Source organism: Naegleria fowleri, assembly GCF_008403515.1.
Source record: "Naegleria fowleri strain ATCC 30894 chromosome Unknown tig12, whole genome shotgun sequence".
Classification (NCBI taxonomy): Eukaryota; Heterolobosea; class Eutetramitea; order Acrasida; family Naegleriidae; genus Naegleria; species Naegleria fowleri.
Genome location: NW_025407944.1, coordinates 235185 through 261517, shown reverse-complemented (window position 1 = coordinate 261517; position 26333 = coordinate 235185). Strand labels below are relative to the sequence as shown.

The 26333-nt window shown below is 36.4% G+C and overlaps 16 protein-coding genes across 16 annotated transcripts in view; 11 read left to right on the top strand and 5 right to left on the bottom strand.

Annotated features, from left to right (window-relative positions):
* Positions 1 to 170: 170 nt before the first annotated feature.
* On the top strand, positions 171 to 986 carry FDP41_011804 (uncharacterized protein; the record flags this gene model as incomplete). The annotated part of the gene is made up of 1 exon (XM_044702254.1): positions 171 to 986. One exon carries the CDS (start codon positions 171 to 173, stop codon positions 984 to 986), a length of 816 nt encoding a protein of 271 aa, XP_044566656.1.
* Positions 987 to 1147: 161 nt separating this feature from the next.
* Positions 1148 to 1881, top strand: FDP41_011803 (uncharacterized protein; the record flags this gene model as incomplete). The annotated part of the gene is made up of 2 exons (XM_044702253.1): positions 1148 to 1712; positions 1763 to 1881. The coding sequence occupies 2 exons, from the start codon at positions 1148 to 1150 to the stop codon at positions 1879 to 1881; spliced, it is 684 nt and encodes a 227-aa protein (XP_044566655.1).
* Positions 1882 to 1934: 53 nt separating this feature from the next.
* FDP41_011802 (uncharacterized protein) lies at positions 1935 to 2705 on the top strand (the record flags this gene model as incomplete). Its single annotated transcript, XM_044702252.1, has 1 exon — positions 1935 to 2705. The coding sequence occupies one exon, from the start codon at positions 1935 to 1937 to the stop codon at positions 2703 to 2705; it is 771 nt and encodes a 256-aa protein (XP_044566654.1).
* A 48-nt stretch (positions 2706 to 2753) lies between these two features.
* Positions 2754 to 3584, bottom strand: FDP41_011801 (uncharacterized protein; the record flags this gene model as incomplete). Its single annotated transcript, XM_044702251.1, has 1 exon — positions 2754 to 3584. The coding sequence occupies one exon, from the start codon at positions 3582 to 3584 to the stop codon at positions 2754 to 2756; it is 831 nt and encodes a 276-aa protein (XP_044566653.1).
* Positions 3585 to 3894: 310 nt separating this feature from the next.
* FDP41_011800 (uncharacterized protein) lies at positions 3895 to 5012 on the top strand (the record flags this gene model as incomplete). The annotated part of the gene is made up of 4 exons (XM_044702250.1): positions 3895 to 3984; positions 4052 to 4127; positions 4233 to 4495; positions 4569 to 5012. The coding sequence occupies 4 exons, from the start codon at positions 3895 to 3897 to the stop codon at positions 5010 to 5012; spliced, it is 873 nt and encodes a 290-aa protein (XP_044566652.1).
* Positions 5013 to 5280: 268 nt separating this feature from the next.
* Positions 5281 to 6653, top strand: FDP41_011799 (uncharacterized protein; the record flags this gene model as incomplete). The annotated part of the gene is made up of 4 exons (XM_044702247.1): positions 5281 to 5441; positions 5522 to 5773; positions 5841 to 6169; positions 6217 to 6653. The coding sequence occupies 4 exons, from the start codon at positions 5281 to 5283 to the stop codon at positions 6651 to 6653; spliced, it is 1179 nt and encodes a 392-aa protein (XP_044566651.1).
* A 973-nt stretch (positions 6654 to 7626) lies between these two features.
* On the top strand, positions 7627 to 8790 carry FDP41_011798 (uncharacterized protein; the record flags this gene model as incomplete). The annotated part of the gene is made up of 1 exon (XM_044702246.1): positions 7627 to 8790. The coding sequence occupies one exon, from the start codon at positions 7627 to 7629 to the stop codon at positions 8788 to 8790; it is 1164 nt and encodes a 387-aa protein (XP_044566650.1).
* A 356-nt stretch (positions 8791 to 9146) lies between these two features.
* Positions 9147 to 10433, top strand: FDP41_011797 (uncharacterized protein; the record flags this gene model as incomplete). Its single annotated transcript, XM_044702245.1, has 1 exon — positions 9147 to 10433. The coding sequence occupies one exon, from the start codon at positions 9147 to 9149 to the stop codon at positions 10431 to 10433; it is 1287 nt and encodes a 428-aa protein (XP_044566649.1).
* A 116-nt stretch (positions 10434 to 10549) lies between these two features.
* On the top strand, positions 10550 to 11053 carry FDP41_011796 (uncharacterized protein; the record flags this gene model as incomplete). The annotated part of the gene is made up of 1 exon (XM_044702244.1): positions 10550 to 11053. The coding sequence occupies one exon, from the start codon at positions 10550 to 10552 to the stop codon at positions 11051 to 11053; it is 504 nt and encodes a 167-aa protein (XP_044566648.1).
* Positions 11054 to 11176: 123 nt separating this feature from the next.
* FDP41_011795 (uncharacterized protein) lies at positions 11177 to 13068 on the bottom strand (the record flags this gene model as incomplete). Its single annotated transcript, XM_044702243.1, has 2 exons — positions 11177 to 11550; positions 11631 to 13068. The coding sequence occupies 2 exons, from the start codon at positions 13066 to 13068 to the stop codon at positions 11177 to 11179; spliced, it is 1812 nt and encodes a 603-aa protein (XP_044566647.1).
* A 76-nt stretch (positions 13069 to 13144) lies between these two features.
* FDP41_011794 (uncharacterized protein) lies at positions 13145 to 13807 on the top strand (the record flags this gene model as incomplete). Its single annotated transcript, XM_044702242.1, has 1 exon — positions 13145 to 13807. One exon carries the CDS (start codon positions 13145 to 13147, stop codon positions 13805 to 13807), a length of 663 nt encoding a protein of 220 aa, XP_044566646.1.
* A 162-nt stretch (positions 13808 to 13969) lies between these two features.
* Positions 13970 to 15991, top strand: FDP41_011793 (uncharacterized protein; the record flags this gene model as incomplete). Its single annotated transcript, XM_044702241.1, has 1 exon — positions 13970 to 15991. The coding sequence occupies one exon, from the start codon at positions 13970 to 13972 to the stop codon at positions 15989 to 15991; it is 2022 nt and encodes a 673-aa protein (XP_044566645.1).
* A 34-nt stretch (positions 15992 to 16025) lies between these two features.
* Positions 16026 to 17009, bottom strand: FDP41_011792 (uncharacterized protein; the record flags this gene model as incomplete). Its single annotated transcript, XM_044702240.1, has 1 exon — positions 16026 to 17009. One exon carries the CDS (start codon positions 17007 to 17009, stop codon positions 16026 to 16028), a length of 984 nt encoding a protein of 327 aa, XP_044566644.1.
* A 44-nt stretch (positions 17010 to 17053) lies between these two features.
* On the bottom strand, positions 17054 to 19585 carry FDP41_011791 (uncharacterized protein; the record flags this gene model as incomplete). Its single annotated transcript, XM_044702239.1, has 2 exons — positions 17054 to 18216; positions 18280 to 19585. 2 exons carry the CDS (start codon positions 19583 to 19585, stop codon positions 17054 to 17056), a joined length of 2469 nt encoding a protein of 822 aa, XP_044566643.1.
* A 506-nt stretch (positions 19586 to 20091) lies between these two features.
* Positions 20092 to 25114, bottom strand: FDP41_011790 (uncharacterized protein; the record flags this gene model as incomplete). The annotated part of the gene is made up of 5 exons (XM_044702238.1): positions 20092 to 21113; positions 21177 to 21993; positions 22056 to 22343; positions 22401 to 24449; positions 24503 to 25114. 5 exons carry the CDS (start codon positions 25112 to 25114, stop codon positions 20092 to 20094), a joined length of 4788 nt encoding a protein of 1595 aa, XP_044566642.1.
* Positions 25115 to 25146: 32 nt separating this feature from the next.
* The window catches only part of FDP41_011789 (uncharacterized protein), a gene marked incomplete at both ends in the record, with an annotated part of 1869 nt that continues 682 nt past the window's right edge, over positions 25147 to 26333 (top strand). The window contains one exon of the mRNA XM_044702236.1: positions 25147 to 26333. This exon is cut by the window's right edge and continues 682 nt beyond it. Coding sequence (XP_044566641.1) covers positions 25147 to 26333 — 1187 coding nt within the window.

The following is a 26333-nucleotide window of genomic DNA, read 5'->3' as shown; positions in this document are numbered from 1 at the left end:
AAGTTGGGTCAAAAAAGTCCTGAATGGATCATGATCCATTTTCATTTTCGTTTCATGTACCAATAATTTTAATGATAATAATGAAAAATTCACAAAATGCATTTTCTTTGGCCACAACCTTTTCAAAGAGGAATCGTGTGCTAAAAAAAACTTTCAAAAAAAATTAAAGAATGTCTGGCATGGGTACTGGCTATGATTTGGCCGTAACCACTTACTCTCCTGATGGTCGTCTCTATCAAATTGAATATGCCAACAAGGCTGTTGAATCAAGCGGAACAGCCATCGGTATTTGCTGTAAAGATGGAGTTGTTCTAGCTGTTGAAAAATTGGTGGATTCCAAGCTTCAAGAAGAACACACCAATACTCGAATTTTCAACGTTGATAGAACAGCTGGATTGAGCATTACTGGATGGAAGCCTGATGGAAGACCAATTGTAAATAAAGCCAGATCCGAAGCTAGAGGATACTTGGATCAATTCGGACATCGTATTCCAGGACGAGTACTCTCTGAAAGATTAAGTGCAAGCGTTCATTTTCATACATTGTACATGTCAAGCAGACCACTTGGAATTACAACATTATTAGCAGCTTATGATCGTATTGATGGTTATCAATTATATCAAATTGAACCAAGTGGAGAGAGTTGGGGATATAGGGCTTGTGCCACTGGAAAGGGAAGACAAGCAGCCAAATCAGAACTTGAAAAGTTGAATTTAGATACACTTACAATTAATGATGCTCTCAAGGAAGCAGCTCGTATCATTTATCATGTTCATGATGACACGAAGGATCGACCAATGGAGTTAGAGTTGAGTTGGATCAGTGCCGATACTAACAATGAGCATCGTAAAATTACTGGAGAATTGTATGAACAATTGAATCAATATGCAAAGGATCAAACTAAAAAGACAGGAACTGGTTCACAAACTGGTACTTCAGGAACTGAAATGCAAGAGGATGAAGATTTGTCTTCTGAAAACAAGTAATTGATCAACGATGTGAACATTTAATATATTAGTGCACTAATTTTGTATCATTACAAACATTAAATAATACTTGATCATCATGACACAGTTGTTTCACACACGATATCTAAAATGAGAGAGTGACATTTTCCAAACATCTGTTTGTGTTCAATCCACAAAAAATGAGCATGAATTCTTCTTTATCCATAGAATTAATTAATTCTCTCCAATTCAACTCATCATCGGAAGAGAAGCAAAGCAATTCTTCTCAACCATGCAAAGCTTTTGAAGAAGATGGATTTTGTATGAAAGGATCTCAATGTACATTTCGACATGACAATGCAATCAAGAATGTCAATTATATTGAGTTTCTTTTTGAGTATGAAACAATAGCATCATCAACAACAATTAATTCCGATGATGTTTCTCTCTCTAAAAAAGCAAAGAAAATTCAACAAGTTGCAAACTCACCTCAAAAAGCAAAAATTGCACCAAAATCCAAGAAAATTAAATTATCCAATGAATTGAGAGAGGAATCAACACCATCACAACCACAACAAACAAAAGAGCCCTTTGAAATTCCACTTGAGTATGAAAAAGTTAATTTCGATAAACCTCTCATTCCTTTTGATTTCTCATATCACACTCCAACACACGTGAGACAAAAGATGATGGAAGATCTTATCGAAATTCATTCAAAAATTACCAACAATAAGAAAAAAGCAATAGTGCTATCCTTTCAAAAAGGTATGATGAATTTGATGTGTGCCATTATCAACCTTATTTCATGTAAAAAGAAAAAGAATTTTATTCTGGATCCTTTGACAAGATGAGTTACATGAGGCAATTCACCAGGTTCAAAAAAGAACAAGCTGTTTCTGCTCTCGGAAATCAAGAAACGAAGAAGAAACAATAATCAAAAAAAATATTGCATTGACTGCATTCACGAGTTTGATCATTGTTGTTGAGATGAACCAAAGCGGCGGAGATCATAGTAGTAAACACAAGAGGAAGAGACAAATTTTAAATAATTCAGAATCCGCTATGAATTCATTAACATTGGAACCCAACATTTTATCATCATCATCAAACAATAATTTAATGCCACCACCGACGTCGTCATCATCAAAAAAACGAAAAACCAAAAAACAAACAGAACCAAAAAACTATAGCAATATACTACCTTTTGATTTTTATGATAAATTAAACATCCACGGCCAATATGTTTTTGTACTTTCGGAACTGGAGCGAGAAAGTAATTACCTAAATGATGTCCATAAGAAACTTTTAGAACAACTGCACAAACTTCAGATTGAAGAATCTATTATGAAGAAACATTTTGAAGCAATTCATCATCACCATCAGCAACAAGAGGAATTGGTAGAAAGCAATGAACCAGTTCCCGATACTGTTCCGTCATTCACATCCTATTTGGCTGAACTTATTGGTCATTCATCAGCCCAACATATTCATGATGATTTCCATGATACCAGTTCAAATATCTTATATGCTCCCGAAAATATCATGTCAACAGAAAATATTAAATATGCTCCTGGATTTAGCGAACTGGAAGAACTGAAATCTAGTAATAAGAGATGTTCAACTTCTACATCGTCTGCACACGATCATGTAGATGAATATGATAATGGGAATTTAGGCTCTAATGTACCAGAGGTGAAATCTAAAAACTTTTTAACGCTACGCAAAATGGTAGAGGATAATTCTTTTTTTGATTTATAAAAAAATAGTATTTACAGATATCATTGAAAAAGCAGACTATGAAATAGATTAATTTTTTCGTCTAGGTCGATGTTCATAAAGAACCACCTGTAAATATTCGTCGGTCTTGATCACTCTTCTCTCACTATTGTCTCCAACACTTGAATCTTGAAGAATTGAGTTGTCACCATTTAAGGTGGCATCAGAATTACTTTTTGGATCCACACTAATGACCTTTCTGTCTCGTCTGTGCCTAAAGAAGAGACCATTCTCGCTGTTTGCAATAACCTGAAATGTTGAGCTATTGTTATATGAAACGGTTTGTGTTTTCCAATTGTAATAACTGAGATCAGACGTTTTAGGCATGAGTCTCTTTTTTAAACTGAAATACTCCTCAAAATCTTCTGATTTTAATCGATGGCCATAATCAATATATCCACTCACTTCATTTCCTTTCTTATCGTAATCTCGTATGAAAATAATGGTGTTCAATCTTCCACTCCTAACTTTGGCTTCTCTTTTGGCCAACTCATTCAAAAGAGGATAATTCCTTAAATCCTTTCCAAAAGAACACAATCGGTCAGTCTTGTTCGTCTCATTACCCATTCCAGAGTTGCTCAGTGAAGGTGTTTTTACAGTCAAGCTCAGCATGTACTTTTTTTTTTGCTCCTCGAACTGTTCTCTTGACAAAATATTGTATCTCTTGAATTCGTTCTCAATGATTGCTCTGGCAAGGTCTTGATTTTCAAGGTAAAATAAATCTTTGGTCGTGATTTTCTCGTCTAAATAATCCTCATAGGTCGGATACTTGAACAAAGATTTCGGATCACTAATAGTATTTCCATTGACGACAACAGATGAAGACGGTTGGGAAGATTCATTGTTTGACGGAGTTGCCATTTTTTTATATCTTTAAATTGAATTCGATTTGTTGTAAATTTTAAGCGGGGTGCTTTGTTCGATAAAATCATTAAAAAAGATTTAGTTATAATACCACTTGTAGGTGTGCGCCCGTCTAGCTCAGTCGGTAGAGCGCAAGACTCTTAATCTTGTGGTCGTGGGTTCGAGCCCCACGGTGGGCGAAACAATTTTTTTTGTTTGCCCAGATAGAAATTTTCCAAAAAGTTCCAAGATGTTTGGAGTGTTGCCAAATGGCGTAAAGAGGCAATCTTGGAACGATGAAAACGTTTTTTTCTAAAGAAAGAAAACAATGAAATTGCATCGTTGGGCCCCCATATTGGGAACTGTGCTTGGAGCTGCAGGATTGTACACCTATCTTAATGCAGGACCATCGATTCAGGTGAGTTGTTAAATAGCACGTGTGAATGTGTGGTCAAAGAGTTTCAACATGGTGTGTTGAATGATAGACAGTAGTAGACCCTGGCTTTGAACCAATTCGACACATTCACAAACATATTTGCGGCCTTCATGGCTATGGCTATGGTATGTATTGAAGGTGTTAAAGACAAATACTATTTGATTTTGAATTCAATCAAACGACACACCAATTCGATGCGAAATCATTGATGAAATCACTGGAATCCAAAGACATGAATCGTGTGGTGACAGCACACCACTATTGTTCTCATCCAAATGAACATATTTGTCAGTGTGTCATTTATGACAATGACACCAAAGATGCTCGATTGATTGGTATTGAATACATTATATCTGAAGAATTATACAACAAATTGGATCCTGAAGAACAAAAACTTTGGCATTCTCATGTCTATGAAGTCAAAGGTGGATTAATTACATGTCCAAATATTCCAACCATGGCAGAGACTGAAATTATGAAATTTCTAATTAAGGTAAGTGATGGATATAATGAAGCATCCTTGAATTCACTCCTCTGATCTATTTCTCGGATCAATCTTTGGATAGAGTTATGGAAAGACCATTCATACATGGCAGGTGGATCTTGGACATGATATTCCTATTGGTTTGCCCAATATCATGATGGCCTACACTCAAGAGGATCCTTGTTTTCAGAAAGCAATTCATGATCGAGATGCCAAATACTTGGTGGATAGAAGAGCTCTAATCAAGAACAGACAAGATCTAAAGGAACCAATGATTCATCCCAATGCTGACTCTTGGTCGAAAGGAAATAACAAGTTGCGATTGGTCTTGTCTGAAACAAAGGACATTTCGGAGAGTAGTAGTAGTACGAATGTAAAATCTTTAACTACTCCTACGAGTGGAATCACCAGTGATGCAAGAGGTGCATTGCAAGAGAGTACTACCATCGGCAGCAATACCACCACTCCAAAAGTTGCAACTTCTTGTAATGATCAAGAGGAGAGTCTCACAGAGCCCAATGAGTAAAACAATCCAATGATTCATAACAAACACTTTTGCTTGTCATTGCAAGTACTATGAGATCAAATGGAATGATAAAAGAACACAATCATCAATCCCTTCGATCCATGTGTTCAGGAGAGAAACAATGTTCTTTAAGCTATTTAAAATGTTCTCATGATTGTGAAGGGCATAATGATGCATGTATGAAATTGCATATATCTTTTATAATGTTCACAAGTGTTCTTTTCATAAAACCCCTCATGAAGAAGACTTGTTCAACAACTCAAAACAAATGCACAAGTCCTATCACCACCACCAACAACACCACTTTAAACAATATTCCTCGATTGAAAATCACTATCAACACTTTGCACAACAATTGCCGTTGGATCCTAATTTTGATCCTTCCGTGCACTGGACTGTTTCTGAAAAGATCCATGGATGTAACTTGAGGTTTGTATTTTCATAAAAGGCTTTCCAAGGAGAATCATGACGTTAGATACGATCCATAATGTTCAACATTACCTTATTAGTTTTATATTATGGAAGGAAGAGAACAAGACACAATTTACTGTGGCCTCTCGAAGACAAATATTGGATGGCAATGATCGAGCTGTTTCATCATCTTCACAGAACAAAAAGAAGGACGATGAATTTTTCCCTCAAGCAGTGGAAATGGTGAAAAAACGATATCAGGAGAGAATTTTGAAATTATTTGATATGATGGTGAACAAGTATACAAATGATGATTTTATGGTGAGAAGATGTAATGTATATGGTGAATTGTAAGTGTTCAGTGAAATGTTTCAAATACCCTCTCTCACAAATCAATGGTGTGTTTGTTTTTCACAGATTTGGAGGAAAATATCCACATGAACAAGTGGAAAATGTGAAAGGAAGATCTGTCATTCAACAACATGTCTATTATACTCCAGATTATGATTTCTATATTTTCGATATTTATGTTTGGGGATTGGAAAAGAAAAAAGAAAGTGGTTTTTATGTTCCATATGATGAAATGATCGAATCTTTGAAGGAATGTGAATTTACTCTCTTTGCGAAAGAGTTATTTAGAGGTTCATTCGAAGAATGTTTAAATTTTGATTGTCAATTTAGCACCAAACTTCCAACTGAATATTTCCAATTGCCACCTCTAAAAGATTATTCAAATATTTGTGAAGGTGTGGTTATCAAACCAGTTAAAGAACTGGTCACAGCTTGTAAAAAGAAAGATTTCTCATTAAAAAGAAGAATGAGGCGTTTAAGGAAGTGACCACTGTAAAGAAACCACCAAGAAAGAGAAAGACGATCAAAAAGCCAGAGTTTAAATATTCAGAAGCTTCCACTCCAGTGTTCGAAGGTCTAATGCAATACATGAATCCCTCAAGGTTGGAATCAGCCATTTCCAAAGTTGGTGATATTATGAATAGTTTTAAATTGAGGAACAAGTGTTTAGCTTTGCTTGTACAGGATGCTTTGGCAGATTATCAAAAGGAACATTTAAAGGAATGGGAACAAGTTCCAAAGGAGGACAAGAAGTTAATCACCAAATTCATGTCTGAGGAGGCCAAGGAAATTATCGTCGATTACGTTTATGAATTTTCAAACGAATCCACGAATATGGGAGAGGAGGAGAAAGAAGGATCTCATTTGGATGAACCATAGAAATAAAATTATTCACATTGAATTGTTCATCCTTTTCATAAAAGAATTGGTGTGTTTCGAAAGAGTAAACAATAAAATTCGTTTGCAGAAAATTTTTTGAGCATGGAAAAAATTTTTCAAGCTCAACCAAACTCTTTAATTGTTTACAATCGAAACATTCATGCCCTTCACTACGTTCAGAACATATCAAGTACTATGATTCATTCAAAGTCCATGTTCAGTGAAGAACAGTAACCTTAATCATTATAAATTTTATCACACAACATTGATTGAACATGAGCTCATGTTTGATCAACCCTCGTGATTCATGTAAAACTGCCTCCACCAACAACATAAAAGGATCTTTCAATGAGGAAATTTAAATAGATCGAACTTTGGGATTGACGGATGGAATTTTCAGTCGCTAGAGCAATCCGATCCAACCCATCGATCTTGGTTATTTAAACTACCTCAATGATGAGATCAAGGAAAGATATGAAACTGATCATTAAATCCGTGATTGTACGCAGACACATTTGAAACATTCCATTTACAATTTGCTTTCATTTATACAATGAATGTGAAGGCCACATATTCAATGATTTAAATGTAATGCCTAAGAGGGTGGCCAGACAGGAAATGTCAAAGCATGACCTCAAACTATATACTTGCTGTTATAACAATCTCAAGTGTCGCAACAAAAATAAACAAATACCAAAAAAATATGGTAGTCATGTCGTAACGAAAACATTCTCGTTGTTTTTGCTGACTTGACACCAAAGGATCTTAAATGAGCACATCACTAAAAAAGATATTGAACTTGCAAGCTATGTCATTTCACCAGATAGTATTGTTTCGAATTCTTTTTTATAAAGAGAGTGACAACAAGTATGTCACATAAATGGATCGTGTAATTTTTGGGATTGACATGAGATTCCATTAGATCTACAATAAATAATATGTGGAATGTTGTTCATCCAAGAATAAACAAAAAATGTTTAAATCATCGACTCGATTTGCCTTGTTCACACTATTGATCGTGGCAACTCTCATGCTCTGTACCATGGTTTCAGTTCATGAAGCCAAAAGACGTAAACACAAATGTCGTACCAGATACTATTATATTCAAGCAGAGGAAGTGGAATGGGATTATACTCCTTCAGGAAGGGATTTGATGACTGGTGAACCACTCTCTGGCAACAATGTGAATAATCCTTCTCAATTCTTGCTTGGTAATAAGGTTCAAAAAGCTCGTTACATTCAATACACAGATTCAACCTTCACCACCAAAGTACCTCAACCAAAACATTTGGGTATTTTGGGTCCAGTGATTAGAGCAGAAGTCGGTGACCGAATTAAAGTCTTGTACAGAAATAATGCAACATTCACCAACTCCATTCACGTTCATGGATTTTTCTACCTAAAGACTAGTGAAGGTGCAGCTTATTTGGATGGAACTTCTGGTACTAATCCAGCAGGTCCTGGTGACGCCATTGAGCCTGGACAAACCTATCTTTATGAATATGAAGTTCCAGAAAGAGCAGGACCAGGTCCAGATGAAAAAGTCAGCTCTTTGGGTTGGATGTATCACTCACATGCATTGTCTGAACCAGCTGAGACTCAATCAGGATTAATGGGATTCATTGTGGTCACTCGAAGAGGATCTGCTAAAAAGAATGGAAAGCCAAAAGATGTGGATCGTGAACTATTTGCCTTATTTAAGGTATTTGATGAAACCAAGTCTGCTCTTTTCAATTTCAATGTTCAAAAGTATTTGAATGCATCTGGTCAACTTTCTCAAGAGACTTTTGATCGAATTAGAAATACTCCAAAATTCATTGATGATCAAGCCAAAGATTCCATTAATGGTTTACGTTATCACAACTTGAAAGGACTTGTCATGAAGAAGGGAGAACGTGTAAGATGGTACATTATGAGTGTTGGTAGTGTTATGGATATTCACCCTGCGCATTGGCATGGTAATACTGGTTTTGAAAATGGAATTCATAGAACCGATACTGTATTGGTTGGTCCTGGTCAAAACACAATTGTTGATATGATTCCAGATAATCCTGGACGTTGGATGTTCCACTGTCATATTGATGATCATATTGATGGTGGTATGAGTGCTACTTATGATGTCAAAAGAAGACGTTAGACTGACCAATGCTGATCCAAGAGAGGCAGTTAGTTGTAAATAAAATGTCTTGAAGATTTGTACACACCACCAAAACTCTCTTTTCAGTTCTCTAGCGAGCGCGGATTCCAAAAAAAAGGTGCTGAAACATTTCCTAACTCAAGTGACAAGGTGATTAAAGATCTCATTCTCAGTAGTTCCTGTCTTTGAACCAAATCGACACTCACAAGCATATTTGCGGCCTTCATGGCTATGGTACGTATTAAAGGGTGACTACTGTTTGAATGATTCAAGATTTTGAAATAAAATCCCTTCAGTTGAGTAAGAACCATTAATGCGAGAACACACACGGTCCTTTGGGTGCTTTGAAGAAAAAAATGTCTTTACGTCATTTCAATGTTGCTTCTTCGTCCAATTTTCCTCTTCTGCTCCGACTTCTCTACACCCCATCGGGATTGCTTCAACGTCTTCATTTCGTGAGAGCATTTAAATTATTGAAATTATATGAACTGGAGAAAAATTCTAAAACAACGTCATCTTCCTATGTGTTGTACAATGACTTTCCAACATCCCAGTCCACTCTATTTTCTCATTCCCAAAATCTCGTCTTTTCACAAGTGAATACATTATTGAATGAATGGAAACAAATCGATATTTCTCATCAAACAAGTTTAGAGAATTTAGCTGAAATTTTAAAGAGGAATCAGCAAGAACGAGTCTATTCACAATTGGAAGTGGATGCATGTTATTTTAAGGAAGCACATAAAAACTCGGAGGATGATTTCGAAACAACGGAGAAGTTAAATCACCCTCTTTTGAACTCGTCTAAAGTTGCATCAATATTTAATGAAGTGAGCTCTGAAGCACGTTCTCAATTAGAAGCTTTGCAAATGATGGAAATGGATCGATTGTCAAAACTTTCAATGCAAGTTCAGAATCAATTGGGATGGTGTCCAATACTTTGGAAAGATTCACAACAATATCATCTCTATATTAAAGGACGTTGCAAACGAGGTCAAGTTATTGGAATATTTCCTGGTATGGTATACTCTGAAAACAATTTAAAAAAGACCAAAGAGAAATTCAATCAGATAATATCACACAGAAGTGATTTTGGATCTGAATGGGACTCCACCAACACGGTTAGAAATAGATTCCTGGAGGAGAACATGCAACCCTATTTACCCAAGAGCACAAACAATCAACTATTCATTAATGGTAATTTAGAATGTGAGCTCTTTTTCAATACCATGTATAATCATGATGATGTGTTTGAGAATCTGTCCTTGTCATTCAACAACCACCAAAACCAACAACGACATTCCCGAAAAGAAGGTTTTCAAGCGAAATTGCATCAGATTTTAAGCGAAGATGAAAATAATAGAGATCAATATGGACATTATATTGGAACAAGGTTCATTCATCCGTTCTCATTGGTACATAAGGCCTACCGTGGGAAGCTGTCGAATGTTGTTGCTTTTCCATTTCTTGTTCCTCCCCATCTTCATCCGACGCTCCTATCCTACATTCCGAACAAGATGTTCGATTTCAAAAAATCGATTACTTCTGGGACAAGTTTAATACAGAGTGTTGTGTACATAGCGGAAAGAGATTTACATGACGAAGCTGTTGTTGTGGAGCCATTATTGAACGTGGATGCGTAGAAGCACTTCTGTAACATTTTTTTTGTATGTCATTGTAAAATCCCAACATTGGTTGAGTGGAATAACTAAAAAAATTTGTTGAAAAAAAATACGCCAAAACTCCACTCTTTCTCATCATGGCCACAGTTGAATTGAACGTACAAAACCAAAGAGCTTTCCAAAAGCAAGAATCTGTCTTCTTGGGAAACAAGAGAGCCTTGTTGAAGAAGCTCAAGGAAGGAAAGATTACCGAACAAGAAAGAAAGAAGATTAGATTCTTCAAGAATATTGGTCTTGGTTTTGCTACACCAAAGTCTGCTATTCACGGACAATACATTGATAAGAAGTGTCCATTCACTGGAAACGTTTCAATTAGAGGACGTATTTTGAGAGGAGTTGTCAAATCCCACAAGATGGGTAGAACTCTCATTGTCAGAAGAGACTACTTGAAGTATGAAAAGAAGTATAACAGATACGAAAAGAGACACAAGAACCTTGCTGCTCACATTTCCCCTGCTTTTGAAGCTCGTGAAGGTGATGTCGTCGTTCTCGGAGAATGCAGACCATTGTCAAAGACTGTCCGTTTCAACGTTGTCAAGGTTGATCAAAAGTCCGGAAAGAAGGCTTTCGAAATGTTCTAAATCTTTGAATACCATATTAAAACAAAATATTTTTCTAACGTGTAGTGAAATTCTTGTGACAAAAGATGTCATTCGGGAATGAGGAATTATTATTCTTAAGAAACGTTCAACAAGCCTGAAATTTTAATTTTTTGGAACAAATCCGTCGAGAGCAATTCTCACTGCTCCTCCCATCAAAATTACAAGTGGGGCTGGAAGATCCCAAACGCTGAGGAAGAGAATGCTGAACACGACCGAACAAGCACTCGCCACATGAAGATTGGGTACGCTAGCCAACCACAAGATATAAACTGCTGTAAAAACAAATCCAACAGAGGTAGCATTGACACCTTTCAGCAAGCTCTGTACGAATTGCCTTTCTCTATACTTGTTCCATACAGGAAGTGCTCCCAACACCACCAAAATGGCAGGCAGAAAAAGTGCTACCCAGCAAATAATAGCTCCAGCCACACCACCCATGATCCCACCTACATATGCAGAGAAATTGAACATTGGTCCTATTCATATGATCATTTCAATAATTTCATGTGAATCATTTAAATTGATAAGCAACATGTTTCTATTCTTGCATACATACCTGGTAATGCACTTTGTAAGGCAAAACCATTCACAAAAGCATCCTCAGTAAGATAGCCTAATTCTGAAAACTCATTCAATATCATTGGTAAAACAACATGTCCTCCTCCAAAAATCAGACAACCTATTCTATAAAAACCTTCTGCCCATTCCAAAGGTGCCCATTTTACAATCAGTCGAGCTATCATCAATCCTAAAAGTATGATTACAAACAATCCAATAAAAATAAAACTCATAAAAGGTCTCATGTGAAGAGGAACTTTTTGATTGCTACTTGGATGCAATGTGTCAACGTTGGTGGATATTGTTTCGTGTTCTTTCTTTGAATTTTCATCATCATCTTCATTGGGAGAGTTTAATTCCAAATCTTGATCAGCTGCATGTTCGTCTAAGAGCTGTGGAGCATCAGCGTCATCCAAATTCCCAGAGCTAATTCGTGTTGGAGCTGTTTGTCTTCTTCTAAGTTTGTTGAAAAGATGACTCAAAAATGTTTTGAATTTCTTGAGATTGATTTTGACAATTGTTCCATAGAATTTAACTGAGGAAAAAATTCCTTTTGGCTTTGTCAGACCATACTCCTTAACCGTTGCTTGGTAATAAATAAAGGAATAATCAATAATTAAATTAATAGTTCCGCCGCATATCATGACAATAAGTACGACCCACCATTTTTGCCAAATCATAAATGTGGCAAAAGCTCCAATTAATAAGGTTTTTGAAGAAACATCTTTTGTCAGTCTACTAGACAATGTATATGCAGCATGAGCGACAATTGCCACTGCAGAACATGAAAATCCATTCAATGCCACTGTCAGATAATAGGGAAATCTTTCTGTTACTTTTTCATCTTTTAACATAATTCCAGCTGCAGCCATAACAATTGCTGTTGGAATTGAAAAGAAAAGAAAAGCAAGTAAACCTCCTAAATAACCAGCATGCATGGTTCCAATGGTAAGAACTAGCTGCGTACTGGTTGGGCCAGGTAATGATTGACAAACTGCAAATAATTCAGCAAATTTTTCTGCTGTGAGCCATTGTCGTTTAGTAACAAAATTGTCTTGTAATAAAGCAATATGAGCCATTGGGCCTCCGAAACTAAGTATTCCGAGAGGAATAATTGTATATGTAATTTCCCATAATTTCCATAAATATGAAAATAATTGTTGCCTTCTATTCTCTGTATGGCTGTGTGATGGATCAGTGGGTGAGATATTGTTGTTGTCATTATTTGATTCTTCAGATTCTGCTCGATGTGTTGTTCCCGACGTTGCTTGTTCTTCTAAAATAATTTCTTCTTCTTCTGGTTGTTGTTTAAAATTGTGGTATGGTCTGTTGATGAGTGTATTTGAACGATCTCTATTTTCCAAAGAAAGAGTCTCATCATCCTCTCGGTTCAGCGATGATGAAGCTGATGACGAGAAATTGTCGTTATGACTCATTTTTGAAAGGAATTTTTGAAATTGTCTACGTCTTAATATAATTTAATTCTTGGTTGCTGGTATCACCATTTAAAAAATGATCAGAAAGACTTCCTTCTTATTCGTTTCTTGTTCGGTTGTCTTTTTGTTGGCACTGTGGACAACTTCGTCTCTTGCTCTCGATATTTTGTCAAACACCAAGAAAAAGGAGGAGGCTAAAATAGCCCAAATAGAACAATACATGACCATCGGAAGAGATCCAGAACTAGCAAGATTTGAACAAGCTGCCAGACCTCCATCATCAAATAGTGGCAGAACATTAACTGTAAAACAAGACTCTTTCTCATGCCATTACTCATCACCCACACAATCCGAGAAGAAGTTTGAATGCGATGCTTTAGTGAATCAAACCATTGTTGGAGAAAAATTAAATTTCAACGCTTCCTTTTCGGTCATTGTTGATTTGAAATCAGAGTGGGCTCTTGTGGAAATTGATTATGATGGCATGGAAATTTATAAAAAGAACATGACAATTGCTGATCTGACAGTTCCAATTTGTGTTACTCCCGCGGTCTTGGATAAACTTATTTCATTATGCCTTGACATTAGCGGAATCAAATTTGATGTCAATAAGGATTGCTTCAGAGCTTTTGCTTCTCTAGATTTAAAGATTTTATTTGTAAAGACTATTAACATCATTCCACCCACTGAGTTTGGTTGGAACATGGCTCAATGTGATGCTTCTTCAAAACGCTATTAAACAGCTCGCGAAGTAAAGCCAAACCGCCAAAAAGTGAGCCTGTTTAACGCTATTAAACGAAAAACAATTTGTTGAATGTGTGTTTTTTGTACAAGTCGAAGAGAAACGCTATTCAACAGGCTCACATTTTGGCGGTTTGGATATACATCATTAAGGCAAAAAATGTCTGAACTACTGCAAGGCTTTGGTTCTCAAGCAACAACGCTTGAGGAGTTAAAAAAAGAGTTGGAGATGAAGAAAATTCAAGTAAAGAATGAGTTTGAAATGCAAGAAAAAGAGATTTCCGAAATGAAGAAACATCAAGCAGTTTTACAGAAAGAGTTGCTTGAGAATGATAAAATTGAGAAGGAACTAACAGCTGAGATTGAAATTGCAAAGGAAAATATTGCCGATAGGAAAAGAAAGGAGAAGGAATTGTCTAAAAATTCCCAGGAGATCAAGGATCACTACAAGAACAGTTGTAAAGATTTATCTGTTGCTCAACAAGAGTACGAGGTAGTTCTATCAAAAAAGAAGGATGCCCTCGCCAATATCGAAAATCTCAAGGCAAAAATTGAGACCCTCAAGCAAAGGAAAGAACAGGCTCTCGAAGTACAAAGAGAAAAGAAGAAAGAATTCAACCACAAATCCAAGCAATTAGTAACCACAGAAAAAGAATATCTAGAGAAAGAAGCAGTCTTAAAAAAGGAGATTGAAAAATGGGAGGCTGATCTCGGAATATTCCGAGAGCAGTTTAGAAAGGAGGAAGAGGCACTAGAAAAACAAATTAAGAACACCGAGTCTAAGGCTGAGGAAGCGAGAGAACAATATATCAAAGCCAAAAACGAATTTGATGAAATAAGAAAGGCCCGAGATATAGAAATTGGAGGTCCTACCCTTAATGATGACAAATACAAGGAACATGATCTTCTGATTGAGGAAATTTACAGATTAGAAGGTCTGTTGGAAATGCAAAAGTTGGCAGAGGAGTTCTTTTTAAAACATTCCGAAGAGCTACTGAGAGCCCACGAGGCTAGACTGATAAAGGAGCATGAAATTGATCTTCAAGAGGTGTCCGAGAGAAGGAATACATCTGAGGAAGAAAAGAAGAAGCTGCTTCAAAGAAAGAAGACCAGCAGATATGGAACAGCTGAACACTTCATGTTACGAAAGATTAAGGCAGAAATTGATTTGATGAATCAATGGATAGAGTTGTCTAAAAACGCTGTGCCAACATTCTCTGTACCTACTGAAATCGTTAGAAGGGATTGCATCAACGCCAAGGTCATGGAGATCGTTGAAAGTGAGCAACATAAACTAAAACAGGATGAACAATTGTACGACTATGTGGAAATGATGAGACTTTTGAAGGTTAATAAGAGAAAAGAAGAATTTTTAAAGAAAGCAATTGAAAAGATCTCGTCAATGGTTGGAGAAAATGTGACCGATATTGTACAAATGATTGAAGAAAATCCATTTGATGACTATCCTCTTGATTTGCAAGAGGGATCAACGGCAACAAGAGCCAGGCCATTTGACGACGAGCTGTTGTCGAAATCTAGATTAGAAAATGTTCTTCCAAATGAAAAGCCAGCATCCGAGCTTTCAAGAGTGGTTGACATCGACAAGCTTCTCAATATGGGAAGCTTGATAAAAGAAAAAGATATAGAAGTGAAGTGGCTAGAAACAAAGAGAAAATTATTGGAGGCTTACACAAAGAATGTAATTCCTAACCTAAGAAAATTCGAGGAAGTACAGTCAAATCCCGAGAAGCTGAACTATGGATATCAAACAGTTTATTCTTCTCCCTTCCATTACATAATCCAAAAAAAAGACACCGAAAGAGCTCAGTATGTGGACAAACTGGACGAGCCCCAATTGTTTTTCATGGTGGAAGAACCTCAGAAAACAGACTTGCCATTGTCAAGGACACAGGTTAGCATCAGGAGCGACAGAAATTATCTCTTTATTGAGCACCCCAAGAGAAGAATTGAAATTGACATTAGAGATATTGTTGATGTTTTACCGGGATTCCAAACCAGAATGATGATTGAAAAAGGAGATGCCAAGAAAGAAATGTTCACTTTGTGCATTCTTCTAGAGTCTGGTTGTATTAATATTGAAATTGACGATACTCAACCCTCTAAACGAGACTTTTGGTTGAAGGTATTGCTGTCCTTGATGTTCGAAGTAAGAAATAAGTAAGCACATGTTTGATCTCAGTAAAAATGATCATTCTCTATTGTTCTGATGCGTGAGATAATTCTCTGAGTCCAACCCCATCTATCGCTAAACACATGCTGCTGTTGCTCACTACAGCCGACTTTTGAATGCTAAGAATCAATTTCGTCTCTTCCACTTTTGATATTTTCAATCTATGGTTAACAAAATGAAACCAGTTCACTCCCAGATGTGCGTGTTCGCTCTCTTGGGAAAGCGTGTTTGTTACAATAACTCCAACTTTGAATTTCTCATTTAATTGCTTTAACAAGGTGGCCTCTGTTTGTAAAGCACTTGCACGCTCAAATATTCCTCCCTCTTTACCCATGAACTCTTTTGAGGCCAATGTTCCTAAAGAGTCAATTATGAGTAGCTTAATATTCTTTTCAAATATAAACTCTTCCATATCATCTAAGTTATCAATTAATTCTTTGGAGCTGGTGATATCTATAATTGTACAACGGTTAGTAACTCTTTCATCAATTTCTATGTCTGTCAAATCCGGATTTCTTTTTCTCAAAATTTCTAGAATTCGGGTCAATAAATATGTGCGTTTTTGTTCTGTGTCAAAAATTACACATCCAAAATCATTATTGCTAACCAGTAAATCACACACAACAGTCAAACAAAATTCAGTTTTGCCTGAAGAGCTTTGTCCAACAATTTCAGTGATTGAATTTAAAGAAAGGCCTCCATGAAACAATTCGTTAAATGATGGAATATATTGTAAAGGCAAATACAATTTCTCTGCATTACGTTCTTGTAATAACGAAAGCGCTGTTTTTGGGTTCTTGACATCATTTTCCGATACAAGATTGGTTTTAAAAATTACTTTTCGGACAAGTTCCATCGCAGAAGCTACAGTATCGGTATCCAGAATATATCTCAATCGTGAACCCGATACACACAATAAATGCTGTGTTGTGATGATTCCATTTTGCGCCAGAGCCTGCAATTCTTTATCGGTAAAGATGGAAAGATCAGCCAATCTGATGCTGGACATTTTTTTTGATTGTTTCCATTAATTTGAAGAATGTGCCTTTGTTTTTATTTTTCGGCTGCTTGACTCTTTGTGCTCTTGCTCTTCAAAATTTCGTTTTCTTTTTTCAGTCTCTGATTTTCTTCCAGCAGCTCTTGTATCCTTTGTTCAAGTTTCGTAACCAAGTCAAGGACAGGTATACTTTCAGTCTGTGAAGTTTTAACTTTAGATTGTTCGTTTAGCATATTAACTATTAACTGTTGCTGATTTTGCAACATCTGCAATTGGTTAGAAAGAGAAGCGAGAGATATATCCTTAACATTCAATCCAGAAACAGAGTTCTTCCTTTTAGGTATTGATGGAGTTGTAGTAACAACCGCTTCCTCTGGAATTTCATCGACTTCCTTAACTTCAAAGTTTCTTTTCTTTGTTTGTCCCTTTTTAGAGGCAGATTTTTCATCTTCGTAGTTAACAGGGGATTCAGATGTCATCTTTTCAACTGAGTCTTCATCAGTTTCTGAAACCTCGAAGCGTCCCTTCTTCTCAACCTTCTTTGTTTGATTCGAACCACCTTGGTTGCTTTGTTCAGTAGAAATTTCCTCTTCCTTTTTAAGTTCTTCAGCAAAATTCCAGCGGCTCACTGCTTTCTTTGTTGTGCTCTCTGTTGATAAAAATTCGTCAGAGGTGTTTAACTGTTGTTCATCTATATTTTGAGTACCAGGAGCAGAATCTGTATCGAAGTTTTGTGCACTAACTGTGGTTGACATGAGTGATGATGGAATCGTAGAATCTGTCATGGACATAAATGGAGAAGGTTCTTCTGGTTGGCTCATTGTAAATGTAATTTTAGTCTGACTGTTGGATCTTTTGAAACCCATTAACAGCTTAGCTCTTTCCGCCAGAGGTGGGAGTCCAGCTAAAATTATTTTCTTAATCAAATCCTTTTGCTTAGCAGCTTTAGCGACCAGTTTGTGTTTGAGTAACTGTGCTGCAGATGGACGTTTTGATGGATCCTTTTGCAAACACAGCGAAACGAAATCCTTAAAAATTTTAGAAAATTTTCTTGTCTCAGTGTCAACAAGCTGTGGAGGATCCTGTTCCATAACCATGTACATCACTTTAACAGGAGGTAGTCCTTCAAATGGAGCCTTTCCATATGCCAATTCTAACGAAGTAATACCTAATGACCAAATATCAGCCTTGTAGTCATATCCATGAAATTGTTCCATGACTATTGCAGTAATCCATCATTATGTTTAAAATTAAGTACTGTCCATCGACATTTTCTACATACCTTCAGGAGCCATCCAGCATGGAGAACCAACAAATGTCTGACGTTTGCTTCTTCTGTCGCCGGACATTTCAATAATATTTGCACTAACTCCAAAGTCTCCTATTCTTACAATTCCATCCTCATTGATTAGAATATTTGAAGCTTTGATATCTCTGTGAATTTGACCATTCTCATGAAAGTATGCAAGTCCTTCCAAAACTTGGTATAATATCACAGAAATTAATTCTTCCGATGGAAGGCCGTCTTGATATTTAAACCGCATAATGTCATATATGGATCCTCCTTCCATCAATTCCATGACAAGATATAATTCTGTTTCTTGTGTGAAGGATGTCAAATAATTTACAATATGCTCATGAAAACTTGTGACCATAGTATGAATTTCCTTTGTTATCGTATGCAGAATATTATCCTCTAATTTTTCAAGGTCAAGTTTTTTAATGGCCACATGTTCATTGAATGGAATGCAAACTGCTTCATACACTGGGCCACTAATTCCATAACCAATTGGATCCAACAACTTGTACTGGTCGGCTGTTGTTGGATAAACTCTTCTGACACTTGGAGAAAGTGCTGCGGCTGCACCGACTGAAAAGCCAGCTCCTACTGAATCTCGAGAGATAGAAAGCGAAGAAGAAGCTCTTGTTAGTGTTGGTTTTTCTTGTGTGCCTCCTGTGCTATTTGTTGAGTTTTGTGAGACATGACTATTGATGTTGTTTGTATTCACACTCGCAGAGCCTGATAATAATGAAGATAGTTGTGTTCCATTGACTGTCGGAGTTGGGGTTGAAGTTACCTTCACTCCATTACTGTTTGATGTTGTTACAATAGAGAGAGGAGAAGAAAGGGATGGAGTGTTTGTGGTAGAGTAGCTCGAATTCGAGGTGGTAGAAGCACTACCAGGAATCACTGGAGTACTGTTTGAACTTGATGGATGAGATTGATGTTTGCTGTTTACAACATTGCTACCCTGAAACATGGGAGTGGATGAAACCAAATCATTTATGGGAATATTATCGAAGAGAAGAGATGATCCCGTGAGAGGATGAGAGCTGTTTGATGTCTGGCTCATTGTGTTGGTTGGGAGAGGATGAGAAATAAGCTCGGGTAAACTTGATGATCGGTTTGAAAGTGTTTGAAGTGAACGAGTTGGTACTGATAATGGTGGAAAGTTCTTCAATAAGTTTCCTGTGCTCGTTGAATTGTTTAGAGGAGGTTTTGGTGTTGTTGATGTAGAAATATTTGTTGTCGGATTGTTATTGAAATTGGATTGTGCAATGGTATTGAGAGTAGGTTGTTGCAGCATTATATGCTCGGTCTTCAGAGAAGAAGCGTTTTGATAAATTCAATGAATTGACTCCTCATACAATCAGTGGTATCAACACAACTTGGCAAAATGATTTTCCTTCAAGAATAAAACAAATTATTTAAATAATCAAAAATTGAGTCCACCCACACTACAAGTAACTCCAGACAATTCAGTTCGAAGAAAACAACGAAAGTTTTCTAATGATGATGATGAAGGAGGATGAGAGGAACGGGAAGGGAATAACAGAGGTTTGCAGATTTTTTTGGGATTGCGCTATGAGCCTCCTCAGCTGATGGTCTGGACAGAATGATGACAGAGATGGAAGTTGGATGAAATAAGACTAACCATTAATTATGGAGAAAATATAATGAATGTTTAAATCCAAACGAATGATCGTGCCAACTTGTCTGACTCTAAGGAGTTCTAATTTATTGCCAAATATTTTCTGAAAATTCCTCAATCGAGCAAGTTTCAGAAAAAGATCTTTCTTTCATTTCAGGATATTAACCGATTTTCTTAAGGGTCGAATAAGCTAAAAATACAAAGAACACGCTCAACAACGCTCCAGGAATCATGATGTAAATATATCTGAAATAGAAGCAAATCATGAGAGGCCAACCGAGCCAACCCAAAGTAATTGGAATGATCACTAATTGGCCTAAAAATCCCAAATGATTTTTACAAAAAGAAGCCGAAATGCTCAATATTTCTGCATACACATCCACCATGACTCTCGTAGCATAATTTGCTCTGAAATATGGAGTGGATTCCAAAATTGGAGTGGTAAAAACGAAAAACCAAAACATGATAAATATCCATAGTATGTAAAACAAGACCACATTAATCCAGTACATAAATCCAGATTCAGCATTCAAAATGAAACCCAACAGGTAGAAAACAAATCCAATAATGTAGTCTTGAAGGCCCAGTGCAAGAGTTTGAGGTAGTAGGAACCATGAGACCACAGTGTTAAATTTGAAAAAGCTCAGAATGAACTGACTCGCTTCCGATATCTTTCCAATCGACATAATCACCCCAAATAGCCAAATTCTCACATTGAAAACGAATGGGCTAAACGCTATAGCAAATGCAATAATAATGCAAATCACAGTGGCAATAAGGGAGGCAAATGAGAGACAAACTACTTTGAAATAGTTCCATCCTCTGTAATTGTAATAATTGTACAGTTCAATATTTTGTTTTCCCCACCATCGATAGCCCATGAAAGGGAAAATGTCGAGAACAGTCATCACCACAAAAACCATGGCATCGAGTATAAAAAGACCGCTATTTGCAAGTATATCAATCAGATGCTCTTCTGCACAATCCCATGAATAATTAATGATCGTCTGGTTTCTGTAAATCTTTCGGATTGCGAAGGACAATGGGAATAGCAATGTACCAATAATCTTATAACGCAATAAAAAGATCTTGTAAATGTGAGAAATGGTATGTTTGAGCTCATTAACAACAATTGCATGATATCCAAGACGATAATCATCCTCTAGGGCATCTTGTAGAGAATCTATCAAACCGTTCATATATCAATATTATTTAGAATTCCATTAGTCATGTTTGCCTTACTTACACATTTTAGCCACATATCTCTCCTTGATGGACAAATATCGTTTCACGTAATGATTTCTGTTTTCGGATTCGCTTGAAAATGCTTTGGCAAAAATATGTGAAAAATCTTCATTCTTATAGGTACCAATTGCACTATAATATTTCTCATTCAGAGTTGAATTCCTAGGGTAGCTATTGTATGGATATCCATAATAATTATGGCCATTGTAGTTATTATTCGAAGAAACATATTTTCTTGCCATCTTTTGCTCGATGAATTGTCCCAAACTATCTGCATCAAGATATAATTTCCACAAGACTGAATCTTGTCGTGCTTGTTCATGCCAATGTTTACAAACACGATCAAAACTTTGAGCATTTTCTTCTGGTGGGAGGAATGTCAAAATCTCAAAGAGCATATCCTGTGGTAGGATTTCACCATTATTAGGTGGAATAACTTTTGGAGTAGAGGATTGTGTAGACTTTGGTGTTCGAACCTTATTCCATAATTCTGGTAAATATTTGAAAAGATGTTTGCAGCATGTGATGGTAAAGTAAAAGAGTCTTTGAATTGTGTATGGAAATTGGTAGAATAGAGCCAAATTAATTGCAAGCATGAATAAACAACAAACATCCAACACTCCTGCCTTGAATTCAACCCAAAGCGATCTCTTGAGAGGTGTTCCAGTGAGATACCTGTGAATAAAGAAGGGAAGTCTCCAACACAATAACAACACTCCCAGACCAAAAATAAGAGTCAACAAGTCGACCAATGTTTTTGCGATCAACACTCGAAGCTCTCTTCTTCTTTCATTATCACGATCCTTCTTGAAAGGATACTGTTGAACGTTTGTAGTCGAAAATTAATTCGAGAACACAATATATTGTTCATTCAACTTACGAAAAAGAGGTATTTCACTAAGTGATACACTCGGTATGGGATAATGACACAGGTAGCTATTGCTGTTATTACCAATGGGATGTCATACAACAATTGAATGAGCTGTATGACAATAAATTCTCTATAAGGTTTTTTGTTCTTCTTCTTTTTGGTGAGATAATGATAAATTTCAACATTTCTATAAATTGAGAGAGAAACAATAATGGTACACAGTATGAATGGAAGGTCTAAAATTATTTGTTTCAAATGTACTAATACTTCTTTTCTCATCTCAGGAATGGTTTCCATCTTTAGGAATAATGATGGATCAATTTCATCAATTCCAAATAACACTAAAAAACATACCTTCATGACATTTCTAATCAAGACTGGTATTCTCCACAGCAAGAGAGGTACTAACATGATGTGAATTAAATCCAACAGATATTCATAAAATTCCAAAAATATTGAAAAGTGAACTTGGGAAAGTTTGCCAGCCACATAGGCTCCTTGGATGATGGAAATCATTCGCTTAGCTCTCCAACTGAAAAACACCAAGACTGCACAAATAGCACATGGAACATCTCCAATAGTTAACAAAGCATTAGCCCCAAGTAACATGAGTCGTTTTTTGTAGTCTTTTTCATTTTGTAATGTTCGAAGGATGTGCTTAATTCTCCAAACTGTAATGGACGAAATTAAAAATAACAGTATCAAAGGAATATCTTTGATGAGATCCCAAAAGATTAGAGCAATTAATCGATGAGCCTCAATAGCTTCTCTCATCTCAAAAGTTGATGGAAAGAGCGAATGTGTCTTGAATACATTTCTTAATTCACCACTTCTGTAATAGGTGCACATAATGATGGTCGAGAAGAGGAGAGTGATGATATCCAATGGAATACTCAGTGCTTGAGAGGCAATTACTTTGGCTGCAAGTTTCTTTGGTTCTTTTTGTCCAGGAATTTTCTTCATGGTGGTGACTGTGATTGGAATTCTATAGAAAGTGAAAGTAACTAAATAGGTGCAAATAATGAGTGGTATCTGTAAAGGTAACAGGTACAATTGTTTTAAAATTTTGCCTCTGAAGAAGGTGAACAATTCTCTCTTCTTGGACATGTCCGTTTCTTCTTTCTTGAATTTAAAGTATTTTCGAGTCAACATGTAAAGTGTAAAGATGTGCATAATGGAGAGTATCATGAGTATGAATGAAACAATGAATGGAATGTCCAACATGGCATCTATGAATTGCTCCTTTGCTAAATTTCTTCGTTTCTCAGCAGTGTCGTAATCTTGAGGATTGAAAAGCCAAATCTTGAGAACAATCACTGGAATTCTCCACATGGAGAAAAGACCCATCACAAGGAAAGGAAGATCTTTCAGGGTCTCCAAAATTTCTGAAAACACAATCAATTGATAAAGTTTGTCCTCTTTTGACTTGAGTCGTGAGATGAGAGTAGGAAGTCGGTACAGAGTTGGAACCAATACCATGCATAGACCCGAGATGGCCAATACATCGAGAATGGACTGAATAAATTCTTCCATGGCCTTATTTCTCATCGAGTTGGCCTTTTCTTCATTTGTAATGATGGTCATGTAGTGGAGAGCAATTCTTGGAATTCTCCACACCGACAATATGCCAAGAATGATAAAGGCAACATCTATGATCCAATTTTTGAGAATATCTCTGGCAATAGCTCTTCTCTTTTTGAATGTTTCGTACTCGACGAGAGTCATCTTCTTAATATTGTCTTCATCTTGATTTTCAAAGAATTTTGGAGTGTAAAATACATCGATAAAGATGGCGGAATATAAATGTGAGGCTCTCCAAAGAGTGACAAACACTGAAGTACAAAGAATAATGTGCACAATATCAAGAAGTGTTTCCCAGGCCATGATTAGGGCAGTTTGATGGAAGTGAAGGAAATTTCCCTTTTCCTTTTCCTCATTTGAAATTTTCAGGACAATCGGCAGTCTGTATCGAAGCATGAAAATTATTCCATAGGAAATAGCTGCAGGAATGTCCAGTAGGAAATAACAAAAATGTTCATAAATGATTCTCCTCAGAGACTTTTTGTTTTCTGTATCTTTTGAAAAATAATGTTTTACCACTGGGATGAATCTATAAATCGTGCAAGTTAGTATCGCTCCCATCAAAATGAATGGAATGTCGATGAAGGTTTCAGATGCTTGTTTTATACAGAACTTCATACGGTCACTTTTTTCAGAGTCCAACTTGGCAAACTCTTGAATAAAGTACTTAGCTCTATAAAAGGCAATAAGGCTAATTGGAATGCAAATGGTGAATACTGGTATTTCCATGAGCACATAGAGACCATTATCAATAAATAATTGATGAGTCCACTTTGATCTCCTTATGATTGGAATTCTCCAAACAGTCACCAAAATTAAGAACTTTAGTCATTCCATCACGATCATCATCATCTTGATTAAATTAAGATACTTACAGCAAAAGGAATGCAAATAAGATCATAGATGGCACTCCGAGCTTGTTTTCCCACTACATTCACATACTCGTGGGCCTGTCTTCCTTTAGCATCCTTCAAAAACACGACCAATCTCACTGGATTCACAATGAATGCAATGATTGACAAGACATATAAAATACCATGAACTTGCACTTGGATCCAATCTTCAAATATATTTGCTTCGAATACTCTTTTCATTCTCTCTAATAAAATACAAGCTCTTATGGACAATGCAACTGAACAAACGAATACCACTCCAATAGAGGCAGTAGTCATCCAAAATGTATTCGATTCATTCCTAATATACCATATAAAGGTTTGATATACTACAAACACTGGATATAACACAATAGAGGGTGTTGCAACAGTAGTGATCAAATAAAAGATAATAAATATCAAATAATAGGAGAGTAGTGATCCATGATGATTTCCGTGAATTCTTGCTTTGTATCCAAATAATTCCGATAATTTACTCTGCATGAATAAGAACATGCTCACAGGGAGGTAGAAGAGAATGGAGAGACCATCAAACCCTAAAATGATTGCATTCTTCAAGAGACGAAGCAATGTAACCACTAGAAGTTCTCCCATTTTTTTCAAGTGTTGACGCCGACGCAAAAAAAATGAACACAAATGAAGACGTTGTAATGAATAGTATCAACCAAACATTGATGACCCACTCAGAAGCTTTCGGAATCATCTTTAAACATATTGAGAATTTCTCAAAAACATTGGACGGATTATCTAACCACATCAATAATCGGAAACAAAAGGTAAAGTCAGTTAAATTAGTCTCCGACAGCAACCAACCAATTAAACCTAAACAACCTCTTCCTCCAAAAACAACACTCATAGAACAAACTCCATCCCCTGCACATCCTTATCGAACTGATGGACCATCAAACCAAATATCTAAAATCAAAAATATTACACATCCAACAAACAAATCGAAAATCAACAATCAAAATAAGACAACAAACTTCATCACCAACACAAACCTCACCAAACCAATTGAAACAAGCACAAACCTCATCAAACCAATTGAAACAACTTCAAAGCCCCAAAGTCAACCCCAGCTTCAATCTAAGAGCCCACCTATCAACACCAGCTTCAACCTGAATGAATCGCAATCGTCATACTTGCAAATAGCCAAGACAGCCAAGAACATTACATTTGATCCAACAAAAAAAACTCCGCAAATCAAATCCTACAATACAACAACAACCATGTACCCTCCTGCTAAAAGAGCTAAAACAATTAACTATTCTCACTGTGTATCTATTTACCTCAGTAAGCATATCGACTCAGACATCACTGAATTTATTACAGATGCAGTCAAAGAAAAACTTACATCATGGTACATACCTAACGACAAGACGCACGTACTCCAACTTGTCTGTAACAATCATGAAGATTATGTATCAACCTTGGGAATTTTAAACTCACAATCAACAAGAGACTCCAGTCCATTCAAATACGTTGTGACTCCTATGAATTTCTCACCAGCTGAACACACCCTCAAATATCATACTTCATCATATGACGAGATGATGAAGTATACTACACACATTATCAAAAATTTTTGGAAAAGAACTAATGGAGTTAAAGAAACTAATACCAGTTATGACAGAGTCCAAAAGCTTTATAAAATCAGAATAGCAGTTGAATCTCTTGAAGATAAAGAATATTTTATGGCAAGGAAATATTCTGAATACCGATCCATTGACCAGATCATAACAGAATCTAAGCTTAACTGCTCTTGCAATTTTTCATCCCTCTACACAGAGAAAGATATCAAAACTGCGATACA